Source organism: Protopterus annectens, chromosome 3.part0 (genome assembly GCF_019279795.1).
Source record: "Protopterus annectens isolate FY-2018-M chromosome 3.part0, PAN1.0, whole genome shotgun sequence".
Taxonomy (NCBI): domain Eukaryota; kingdom Metazoa; phylum Chordata; order Ceratodontiformes; family Protopteridae; genus Protopterus; species Protopterus annectens.
The window spans coordinates 538,679,866-538,692,619 of NC_056731.1; the positions used below are offsets into that span (position 1 = coordinate 538,679,866).

Consider the following 12,754-nt stretch of genomic DNA (forward strand, 5'->3'; position numbering starts at 1 on the left):
AACACAGGCTCAGGGTTCATACAGGTCAAAGCAATGGGGTGTTTCTACCTCCAAAAGTGGAGAAGACAAATCACAACCTTACAGGAAGCAGTCCCATTGACTTCCTCCTGCCTGCAACAAACACTTATTTCCTGGCAGCACCCTTAGGGGAAAAATTTGCACTTTTTTCCTCAAAATTGGCACATTATAACCCAGGACAAGTGGGTTCTAAATATCGTGTCACAAGGCTACAAGTTCCATTTCTATACCTTGCCAAAGACAAACGGCTGGCCAGATCTGCCAAAAAATCAATGGACAGAGGCACAAAAACAAGTCTCATCCCTCATGGACAATGAGGGCCATTCAACAGGTGCCAGAGCAAGAGCGGGGACAAGGATTTTACTCAAGACTGTTTTTAATACCCAGAAAGGACAATGCCTGGAGGCCAATACTGGACCTATCTATTCTGAATACATTCTTGGATATACCAAAATTTAAAATGTTGACTTTGCAGCAGCTACTGCCCATGCTGGGCAAGAACGCTTGGCTTGTAACTTTAGACCTAAAAGAGGCATACCTGCATGTCCCAGTCAGACAAATATGCAGAAGATACCTCAGATTCAAGGCTGGCTCAATGCACTACCAATTCTCTGCACTGCCCTTTGGCTTATCTACTGCACCCAAGGTCTATACAAAGTGCCTGGCACCAGTAATTGCATTCTGCAGACAAAGAGGAATACAAATATATCCTTACTTGGTCGACTGTCTGATTCAAGGAGAGAACAAGGACATTCTTCTACAGCATCTGGCGTTTGTGAAAAAACTTTTAACATGCCTAAGGTACACAGTCAATGAAAAGAAATCAAAACTAGTACCCTCTCAAGAAATAATATCCCTGGGTGGGTGCAAGCTTAAATACAACTGCCCAGATGGCTTATCTCATGCCAGACAAGCAAAGGCAACTGACTACCTACTTCAAAATGTTAGCAACAAAGGCCCAGTTATCTGCAAGAAAAATTCTGCAGGCTTTCGGTTTCATGGAATCCTGCATCCTAATTCCATATGCAAGACTGCACATGAGGAAACTTCAATGGTACCTAAAAAGTGTTTGGACTCAACATTGCCACAGCCTGGAAACTATAATTACTCTCATTCCCTGCCTGCAGCAGGAGTTTCGATGGTGGGCAAAGGCTTGTCACCAAAACAAGGGACAGCCGTTCACATTACCCCCAGCCAGGCAAGCACTAACAACAGATGCGTCAGATTATGCCTGGGGGGGCCCACATGTCAGGAAAATGCATTCAGGGAACATGGACCTCAAACCAAATGCATCTACATATCAATCAAAAATAGATGCTAGGTGTTCAGAATGCCCTGACAGCCTTCAAGGACCTTCTTCAACCAGGACAACTACTGATAAAGACAGACAACACCACGGTCATGTGGTATATAAACAAGCAGGGGGCACACATTCTTACCCCCTTTGCAGACTAGCCATGACTTTGTGGGACACGGCATTGGCTTACCAAGTACATCTGCACATCGGCACAATTCCTGCCAGAAAGGAAAAATACTCTGGCAGACGAACTAAGCAGAAACCTCATGGATCCCCACGAGTGGCAGCTGGTCCACAAGTCTTCAGCATGACAACAAGGAAATGGGGATTTCCGGACATAGATCTGTTTGCCTCCCCTCACAACTACCAACTACAGAGATTCTGCACAAGGATTTAACACAGACAAGCATGAAAAGTGGACGCCCTATCCTTCAGCTGGAAAAACCTATCAGTGTATGCCTTTCCCCCTCTGCCTCTCCTCCCCAAGGTACTCCTAAAGGTCAGACAGGAGAAGCCAAAAATGATACTGATTGCACCAGATTGGCCCTGCCAGCATTGGTACCCAATATTAAAGAGTTTGTCTCAATGCCCAGCTTGGACCCTACCACAAGTACTGCATCTACTGTCCCAGCAAAACAATCAGATCCTACACAGCCAGCTCAGGACTTTAAACCTGGCAGCATGGCGGATAATGTAGTCATACAAAACACACCTCTCAACAAACGTGTGATGGATGTCATTTTAAAAGACAGAAGGCCTAGTACTAGAAAATCTTATGCTGGTAAATGGAAGAGATTCTGTGCTTGGAAACAGGCACAAGGAACAGATACAGCTGTGCCAAATTTTCCTCAGATTTTACAATACTTAACTGAGATGCTGGACAAAGGCCTATCTTTCTCATCTATTAAAATTTACTTAGCTTTGGGAATCTACCCAAATGTAATGACTGCAACAGTGAAACACGAAGAACAGTTGTGTACACTTACCATAAATGTAGATATTTGAGTGTATTCACTGTTGCAGTCCAGGTTACCCACCCGCCATCCCCCTTTTCTTCTGATGGAACCTATCTTTCCTTCTCTGATTTATACAACCTATGTGGTGTATTTGCTTGTGGATGAAGGTAATGTTTATATTGGTGCATGCATTTATATATATATATATATATATATATATATATATATATATATATGTGTGTGTGTGTGTGTGTGTGTATAAATATATAAATTTTGGCTACCTTTTTAGGGGGCACTTGACATCTTGGGCAAGAAAAACTAAAGAAAATGGCGCCGGCTGCATCTTTTATACTCCTGACGACCTGACGTCAGGGAAGGAGCGATAGCAGCCGATGCAGGACCCAGGACTTTGGAATTCAGGCCGACTGAGGGCAGCCTGCCAGCAGGATTACCCAAATGTAATGACTGCAACAGTGAATACACTCGAACATCTACATTTATGGTAAGTGTACACAACTGTACTTTCAACACTGACTTTATTTAACAACAAATGATCCTTTGTTCCATATGACGTTTTTTGTTACCCATTTGTTCTAGTGCTGCAATCGAGTTTTCTTCTAAATGAGTATAAACTCTATCAGCATCAAATGTTGTTGGAAGGCAAGTTATTGGTTTATAGTTGGGTTAGCTTGTAGGCTCACTGTTAAGTAGGAGCATCGTCTTTCCTGTTGTTAGCCAGGCTGGTGTCTGTCTGGGGTGCCCATATAAATAGTTCTTATTCAAGGCTAAATCTTCATGCAAAGATGTTAATACTTTTAACCAGAAGTTAGGTACTGCATCTGGCCTGAGATTTTCCATTTAGAGGCTTTTCTTAACTTTGTTTTAATCTCTCTGGGCGTTACTTCATCCCATTTTATATCTTGTGCATTTGAACTTCTTATTCTTTCTTTCTTCTATCCATTTAAGCATGTGTGTTATATTCCACATGATCTTCATAGATATTTTTCCAAAATGTATCTTTTTCTTCTGTTTTTGGTAGTCTTTCATTTCCTTTTACCGTGTTTCTGAATTCTCTATAAAACATTTTTGGGTCGTCATTAAATGGCCTATTTTGTATCTTTCCCTAATATTTATTTGTGTATCTTCTACGTTTTTCTGCCTGTGCTGATATTTTTAATTCATTATTTGCGATAGTGCGTGATGATTTCTGATCCATTATAATACTGCACATTGCTTTTCTCACGTCTATCTAGTGACACTTTTTGTCTTTATTGCTTTATAGTTTTCTTTATTCGATACGTCCATGATGGCATTCTATTTCTTCCCGTCCTTTCCATTACTACCCTGTGTTCTTGTGGTTGGACTGTTACTAATTTGACTGCACAGTAATGCATCCTCTTTACTTCTGTCATATGGCATGAATTTCTATGGATAGTCCTAATTACTGTTTGTTTTTTCAGACTTCTAACTTTTTGGATTTTATTGACCTTCTTTCATTGATCTTAATGTGTCTGTCCATTTCTATAAAATCAAGCAACTCTTCTTTTGTATAATTTTCTTCTAAACTGAGGGTACATTCTTTTGTTAACCATTTTCTGTGGGCATTCTATAGAAAGTTCTAGAGCTTCTTCCTGTGCCACTTTCTCTTCTGTTTCACTCTGTGTCATCTGTTGCTGTTTCATATGGGAGCTCACTGGCCTATCACTCCATGACATTGACTGTCAGAGTTGCCACAGTTTCCTGTTCTTTCTCTTAGCATATAGCTCCAACTGAACCTTTGTACTAGTTAGTGGGAGGCTCCAAAATATCTTTATATGTCAACTGATTAGATGCTTCCTTCTTCACTGGTTTCTCCTTAATTTGGGCTTCCACTGCTTTATCATGTTGTATTGTTGCATGAGCTAAATTTTCTACACTAAATCATTCACTTTGCAGGTAATCCATAACCTCACTTTCTATTTCTTTAACTTCTCCATTGCTAATCCACTTTTCTACTATTCCTCTTTGTTTTCGTATTTTTTTCTGTTGTAAATTTTTCCACATCTTGAGAGGTCTTTCCCCGTGTTTCTCTTCAGATATCTTTGGTGCTGGTCTTTTAGCATTGATTAGCTTTGCTTTCCTCCTTTGCATAAATGTTGCACCATGTTAAATGTCTATTTCTTTCCCATGTCCATATTTCTTCTTCAAGTATCTCCTGCTCCACTTGTTTCTCCTTACTTTGGGGACTAGTTGTTCCATCATGCTGTGATATGACCTGTTTTGGACTTTATACACTGAATCCTTCACTTCACAAATATTCTATAACTTCAGCTTCTATTTTTTTAACTTCTACTTGACTAATCATCTGTTCTACATTCCATCTTTGTGATCTTATTTTTTATTGTGAGTTTTTTCATATCTAGATACATTTGTCAATATTTCTCTTCAAATATCTTTGGGGCTGCCTTTTTGTGTTGATTAATTTGGCTTTCTCCATTGCATAAATATTGCGCCATGTCAGATCTTGCTTTCTTTCCCATGTCTGTGTTTCTTTTTTATACCCTTCAAACATCTCTAAATTTTGTTCTTTAAATTTTCACGCTTCCTCAGTCACTTCTTTTTCCAAATGCACAAAGTTTCTTGGTCTATATAGTGTTTTTCATGAATCTGTTGTATTAATGAACACAAATTTTTATTTTAAGCTTTTGACAGTTTTTCATATGGAAGTATTTTTGCTTCCTGTAATTTCTCTCTTAATCTTTTCGTATATCTTTTTTCTGGGCTTTTTGCATAATAGTGACAATACATCATTTCTTTCTTATCCTCTATAGTCCAATTTATCATCTATATGGCTCTTTTTTGGCCCCTCAGTTTTTGTGAGTTCCTTCTACAATGGGGGGGGGGGGTCCTCCCCCTGGGCCTGGCCTAGCCGCATTGTAGGAAAATTTGCATGTCTTGAGGATTCTGCGCTGTCATTTTTTTCCAGTCCTAGTACCAGTGCACCTACCAGGATTGAGCATTTTTCTATCTTGTGACTTGTGCACCTAGCAAACTTCTTCATTTTTAACCTACTTCTGTCCATGGTATACGTTATATAAAATACAGTCTGTATATCAGTGTCATCTTGGTGAGATTTTGTGGAAAACAGGGTCCACCTCATGAAGGTACTCACCAAGAATTGAGGATGAATTCAATTCCAGCAATACTTATTTCCTTTGCTGATTTTATCATCTCTCCACTTGAATCCCATTTTGAGAGAAACAATATCCCAAGAGGTCTTTCTTTGACTCTGCCACAAGAAAACTGAAAGCGTTCCATCACTGAATTTGAAGGGTTGCCCCACTCCAGCCAGGCAATTGGTTCTTCACCCTCACAGACAGGCAGTGGGAGGAGTTATGAACTTTGACAGGCTAAAAGAGGGAGGGTAGCAGAGCAGTACTACCTATATGCCAGTAAGGCAATGTGTTATACATACATTTACTGTTACAGGTAAGTGGAACTATAACACATCACACATTAGACGGGGCAGTGGTGCAGCGGTAGCTTTGTCTCCTCACAGCAAGAGGTTCTCCTGTTCGATTCTTGGCTGGGATGCCTTCTGTGTAGAGTCTGCATGTCCTCCCTGCATTCCTGTGGGTTTCCTCCGGGTGCTCTGGTTTCCTCCCATGTTACAAAGACATGCGCCTGGAGCATTTCTCCTTGGGCTTCTGCTGAAAATTGGCTCGTTCCAAGTTGGACTTTCCTGGTTAACGAATGTTAAATAAAATAAATCTGTAAGTTTGGTGACCTTTCTTTTGCAGCTAGCATCATTAAGTAAAAGTTTTCCAAGTAGAAATGTGAGGGTAGAACAAGCAAGTCTGAGATCTAAGAGGAGAAATAATTCCAGGTGTTGTCTTACCAGACTTGCACCTTTCTCATTGAGGGCCTTATAAACTGTCTTCCCTTGAAAGATATCTGGTGCACCATAATAATAATCCTGTACTTTTCATTATATGTAAGGTTATTAACTCATTCCAAGTTGTTAACTGAGTGAAACCATGACAAAGAAGTCTTGTTTTAGTGATACATGAGGGCAATGTTGGAGTAAGAAATTTGCCTGAAGCTGTACAATTCATAAAGTCAGACTAAGATTAAAATCCTGGTCTGTAAGAAGAATTTTCTTAGGTGGTTAGTCATAGCCTTAATTCCTGCTTAAACTGTGTTTTTTTTACAGAAACGTAAGTATCAGTAATTATTGAATGTTGTGGCACAATTCTTTTAATTTTACATGCTCTTCAGAAAATGTTTTACAGTTGTTTTGCATTATTTTTTTTAATTTGTTTCTATTTCTCTTTAGCTAGGTTATGGGTTAAATTGAGGGTGGACATTTGAATCCGTCCATTTTTTATAGTTTGAATACATTAAAAAAGAAAAGAAAAGAAAACTTTTAGTTTTTTTATACTGTTAATATTAAGAATGGGTATATTTCTTGAAATTTAAGTTTATTTTGTTTTATTTCAGCCGACTGTGTCCCTCAAAAATGTCAGCAGCTAGTGTACCAAGTGGGCCAGGGAGAGGTACTTTTTACTTTTTTTTGTTGTTGTTCCTGGCTTATGTTGATGTTAAGCTTTTGTTTGTGTTTGCATCAGTGTTTGTATTTGAGTAGAGAAATTGTTTGCATGTGGTAAATAGAAGCAGAGGGTGGCATTTGGATCACTGTTTCAGTCACAACTGTTGAGAACCGGACTGTTGGGTTAGGTCTGACATCTGGCCTAACTTCCAGAGATTTATGTCTTTCCTCCCTGTCAGGTTAGCTTGTGATTCCCAGTGATACCAACACAGTTCCTGTAAAGGCCTCTGCCATCTTCAGCTCTTCATTGCTACAGTATGTTATCGGGTTCCTCACTATATGAAATAAGAGTTCATTCTGTGGCTGTCCTTAGTGATCCAGAGCTGGACAGATAAGTACTCTTTAAGAGAATTTTTCTTTTTCTTTGTAATAGTTATATTGTCATTTTTGAATTTGTTGATTACCTACTGATGCCCACAATCTTGTTCAAAAATCAGCAGTATGTTTGCCTTACAGGAAGTCAATGCTTGCATGTGTAAATGCCAGATTAAAACTTTAATTTGTGGTGTATTTTTTGCCTGTGACCTTCCCATGGCATATCCTCTTCTGTTCTCTATGCTAAATTTAGCAAGTTCTGCAGACCTGTCTTGACAAGCAGAAACTGGCATGTCTGATGCTGTCCTCCTCATTCTTCTTCATGAATGGGTCTTGGATCTGATCCTCAGATCCAGGTCTGCCACTTCATCCAGACTGGGATCCAACTCTCAAGCTACTGCCTTTACCCATAATGCACTACACCCACCCCAGCACCTCATATCTCATTGCAGTGTTCAAAGCCAGACAGAAGATCTGATCTCTCGACAGTTTGTATCCTTTGTTAGTCTTTTCAATCTTTAATAATTAGAACTTTAGTATGCTACTCCCATGTGTTAGCATTAGTGTGTTATTCTTGTTTGAGTTTGTAGGTTAGGGTTTATAGAGTTGTTTCTTGTAGCATTTTTTGTAGTTTTTTTTTTTTTTTTGCAGTTAAAGTAGTTTAGGTAGTATTAGTGTTTTAGTTAGAGCTGAGATTGTTTACATAGTATTCTTAGAACTAGTTGTGTTTTTTATATGGTTATTCTTAAAAAAGTGCGAGTGTTAGCTGGTAGAATTCAGTTAGTGCTAACAGTTTATGTGACAGTTTTTGTTTTTGGCGGGCATCGGCCAGGTTTGTCATACAGCAGTGTTTGGCGGGCTTCGGCCAGGTTTGTCATGCAGCAGTTATATCAGACAAAGCATTTCCAGGTTATAAATGATGCACTTCTTGTGGGGACAACATTCCCAGTCAAAATGCCCACAAGGGGTGTGTCTACTGTATAGGCGCAGACCATGTCAAGGCAAATTGTGACATTTGTGCTTCCTTCAGTCTGCGTGCGCTGACGGGTAGGGGCAACAAGCTTATCTTGAGGGGTTTTCTTCCTTCTTTGGCATCCGAGGCTCAAATCTCCTCAATGGCTTAATCTTCGTCCACCACATAGCCTAAGAAAAGGTTTCTCTCCGTCTCCCTGAGAGACACTTTGGAGCCCAAAACTAAATCTAAGAAAACTTCGGATCCTTCTTCCTCATATCCAAAGACGTCTACTGTCATATCGGATCCACAGGCCTCCTTGCATCCAACTGAGGTCATCAACATATTTTCTCCTGTTTCTTCAGCTCCGGCGCCTGATCCTAGGGCTCTGGATCAGAGAGCTCAAAGCAGGTCCCCAAGCTGGCTAGGATAGTCCCCTTCACCAAAGCCTAGGTATTTCAGACCTCCCTCATCCGCTTCTTCTAGGTCCTCTAGAAGCTGGTCCAAGGCAGGCATAGGATAATGAGGAAATTCCTGAAGACTCCAATTCAGATGGGGGTAGTGTCGGGTCTGTCCCCTATCAGATCCATGGTCTACGTAGCCCATACCATCAGAACTCCTCCTTCTATCCGGCCTTTGGCTTTGGAGGTCCAGGTTTCAGGACCCCCATGAGCGTTGGCGCTGGGAAAACCACCTTCTTCGACTTTGATGGTGCTCCTGATTAGCCCTGTTCCTACTTCTTCAGAGCAGAGCAGATCTCGGAGCAGAGATCTAGGTGCCTTGTCAGGGGGAACGTGGTTGGCTCTTTTGTTGTTGGAGTGGTCTCTTACCCTGGGTGCCTCGGCCCTTGACATCTTGGGTCTGATTCCCTGTGGCAGCCAGGGATCCGGAGTGAGTTCTGACAACCTCCCCATTATTGCTTTGGCTCCAAGAAAGGTGGAAGGGGCTTCAGTGGGCCCGTCAACTTTCCAAGTAGTGGAAAGGGTATTCTCCCTCGGCGGAGAGCCATCTTCTCATGTCCTGCAGCCTATCCCCTCACCCCCACGTTGGGTCATATTCTTGACCTTACTCGTCCTACTCTGTACCATCTCGCCCCAAGCAGTCTCCAAGCTGTTCCTGCCCATCCCCTTCTTCCAGTACTTCCCTTGAGTATTCCGTGGAGGAAGTCCCCCAGAAGAAGACATACAAAAGGAAGCACATCCACTCCCCAATGGAGTTGTTTACCCTAGACACAGACTTTGATGAGGCAGAAGAATCCCCTCGATTCCTACATGATGACATCTCTTTCAGAGACGTTTTAGAGATCCTAAAGCAGAAAGGTGGGTGGCCTGTCCAACCTCCTCCTTCTGAGGAGTCACTGTTCTTGAAGGCATTCAGGGTGGGCTCATCTGCATCCTGGGTGACCCTCCCCCGGTGGATGACCTCATTGATTTGGTATCCTACGAGGCATGGAAGGACCGGATGCCATCAATCTATCAGTAAACTCCCAGGTAGATTCCTGATCCCACCGGCTGATAGGAAACACTGGAGCAAAGGTCCTGTAGTTGATGCCATCGTGTTGGTGGCGGCCACTAAAAAAGAACTGGCAGAGGAGACTGCTAGTGTCCATCTGCTCACAAGGAGTCTAGAGCACTGGACTGTATCAGAAAGAGCGTTTACACCTCAGCCACTTTTGTGCTGTGGTCGTTATATTGTTTAGCTCATTTTACCCAGCTACAGAGAGGGCAGATCGAAAAGCTGTCAACTTCTCTCTCCGAGTTCATGCCTTTGGAGCAGCTTAAGAGACTTTCTCCCAAGCTGGCCACTCTGTTGTCTATTGCTAACTCCTCGATGAGGCTAATTTCCCGTACAGCAGAAGGTACCTCTTGGTTCAGGCCTATCCCTAAGGAACCACCTTTGGATGAGACTGTCTGATTTTGCAGAGCCCTTCAAGGTGTCCTTTGTTGTTATGCCCCTTTTAATGGCTCATCACTGTTTGAGCCTTCTGTTAGAGTGACACTCACCTGCTGCCGAAGAGAACAGGAACACTCTTTCTGTTGTGGGAATCAAGTTTTCTATGCCTCAGAGTTCCGATCAAATTTTCTATGCCTCAGAAGTCCTTTACAAGGAACCAGCGTGGAGGCAAGAAAATGTGGTTCCACAATTCCCAAGGGCCTTTCCAGAGCCCATGTGGGGAGTCCTGTTCCAGAGGCAGAGGAGGAGGGTTTAATGGTCTATGTCACCCTAGAGGCTGAGGAGGCTCGCAGAATCAGGGATTCAGGGGTACTTTCTCTGACAAAAGCCCTATGAGGGCTCCTGAAGCATTGCCCTGACTGTCCATCGGTGGAGGCAGTTGGGGTCGACTTTCCTTCCACCCAGTGGTCTGGACACTCTTGACAAACAATTCGTGGGTGCTAAATGTAGTATGCAGAGGCTGTTACATCCCCTTTTCTGTCCCCCTTTCAAATGCCGGCAAGAACCTCCCTGACATACCACCTGGTCAAAGGGAGCAGGCAACACAAGAAATTTGAAAATTGATGCAAAAAAGAGTCATTCAGAAGGTCCCGACCGAACAAAGATGATTCGGAAATTACTCCGACTTCTTTTTAGTGCTGAAAAAGACAGGGGACCTAAGACCCATACTGGGATCTAAGCAAGTTGAACCTTTATGTAAAGAAGTCTAAGTTCCCAATGTTTACATTTCAGGTCATTCTGCATCTGTTGTGCAAAGATAATTGGAAGTGCTCAGTACATCTCAAGGATGCATACTATCATATCAAAATAGACAGGCATTCCACGAGATTTCTGTCTTGCGCTTTCGGCTGGGAGCCAGTCATTTTCAAGTCAGACCGCTGCCCTTTGGGCTGACCACAGTCCCTCAGGTGTTCACCAAATGCATGGTAGCCATAGCAGCTCACATGAGACTCAAGGGATTCTGGGTATTTCCATATTTAGACGATTGGCTCCTCACTGCCCCCACGAGACCACAGTGACTATGGATGATTCCCAGCTGGGGTGGGGGGGCATTACAAGAGGAGGATGATTCAAGGCTTTGTAGTCCCCTCTGGAGACCAGGATGCATATCGTTGTACATGAAATAAGAGCAGTCCTTCTAACATTGCAAGCCTTTCAGGGACTTCTGTTCCTCTCTCTGGGGATCATTGCTGTCCACACCAACAACATGTCTATTGTCTGGTACATCAACAAGCACGGAGGAATCTGCTCTTACCCTTTGTGCAGAGGCCATGAGGGTTTGGGAATGGGCAATATCTTTGGACCGCCTTCTCTTTGCAACTCACATTCCGGGGAAAACCAGTGAGCTGGCGGGCAGACTCACCAGAACTATTTTGATTCCACATGAGTGGTCCCTCAGTCAGTCAGTGGCAAACATAATCTTCAACCACTGGGGTTAGCTTTCCTGCAACCTTTTTGCCTCTCCCCTCAACAACAAGTGCAGCGAGTTTTTCACTCTGATCCCCCCCTGTGGGGAGTCCCTGAGGGATGTTGTGGTGCATGATTTGCCCACAGGCCTCCTTTATGCATATCCCCCTCTTACACTGATCCCGGAGTTTCTTCAGAAGGTAAGTAGGCTGAAGAGCTCAGTCATCCTCATTTCCCCCTTCCGGCCTCGGCAAATATGGTTCCCTCTTCTCTGGTCTCATCTGAAATATCCTGCATGGATACTGGAGCCAAGTCAGGATGATCTCTCTCATCCGTCAGGATCGCAACATCCCAGTCTTAATGCCCTTAAACTGACCGTATGGTTTCTCCAATTCCAACCAGAGTAAGACAGTCCAGCCTTGCTTCCTTGTTTGTAGGATCATCTTACCCTCACAAAAGGGTTCAACTAAGAAGGTTTGCAACAGTAAATGGAAAAGTTTTGTTGTTTGGGCTGTTAGTAAAAACATTGATCCCCTCTCTGCACCAGTCTGAGATATTTTATTTTTGTACCATCAAATTCCAGCTAGCTGCAATTTCTGATTTTCACACGGTTAGTCAGTCCCACTCTTTGTCTACCTTTAGATTATGCAAAGCATTTTTGAGAGGTATATTTTTATTGAGGCCCCCATTAAAGATTCTTCCCCACCTTGGGACCTCACTGTCGTGCTGCAGAGTTTGACTCGAAGACAGTTTGAACCAGCAGCCAGTTGTGACTTGAAGTTTTTGTCATGGAAGACTTATTTTTTTAGTAGCCATTCCTTAGTTTCTAGAGGATCTAGGGTAGATTGTAGGGTAGATTGCAGGATGCTTGTGTCCCTTGTTTGAGCCTTAATTGTCTTTTTCCTTTTTCTCTCTTCTGTTCTTTTTTAGCTATGGAAGGTGAGTCAACAAATTCGATAGGAGGTGCTGGGGTGGGTGTAGTGCATTATGTTAAAGGGAGGAGCTTGAGAGGCTGGAAGAAGTGGCCGAGCCAGATCCTAGGGTCGGATCCGAGACCCATTCTTGAGGAAAAATTAAAAGGGACAACAGCGATGCAAAGTTAGGGTAAGAAATAACTTTCTAGTTCTGTCCATAGGCTGTATTACCATACAACTTCCAGCAGTCATCTTTGGTTATCCCTCCAGACAAAAGTGTATGGAGAAGCTGATCCACCACAAGAAGGCAAAAATAGTGAATAGGTGACACGACCAGCTGATCACCCAGGTCTG

At 42.6% G+C, this 12,754-nt stretch overlaps 1 protein-coding gene across 20 annotated transcripts in view; it reads left to right on the forward strand.

Moving 5' to 3' along the window:
- The window catches only part of CLASP2 (cytoplasmic linker associated protein 2), a 7,203,062-nt gene that overhangs the window by 3,137,377 nt on the left and 4,052,931 nt on the right, over positions 1-12,754 (forward strand). For all 20 annotated transcript variants that reach the window (XM_044064956.1, XM_044064947.1, XM_044064955.1 and 17 more), the window contains one exon: positions 6,751-6,806. In XM_044064956.1, coding sequence (XP_043920891.1) covers positions 6,751-6,806 — 56 coding nt within the window. The remainder of the gene's footprint in view (positions 1-6,750; positions 6,807-12,754) is intronic.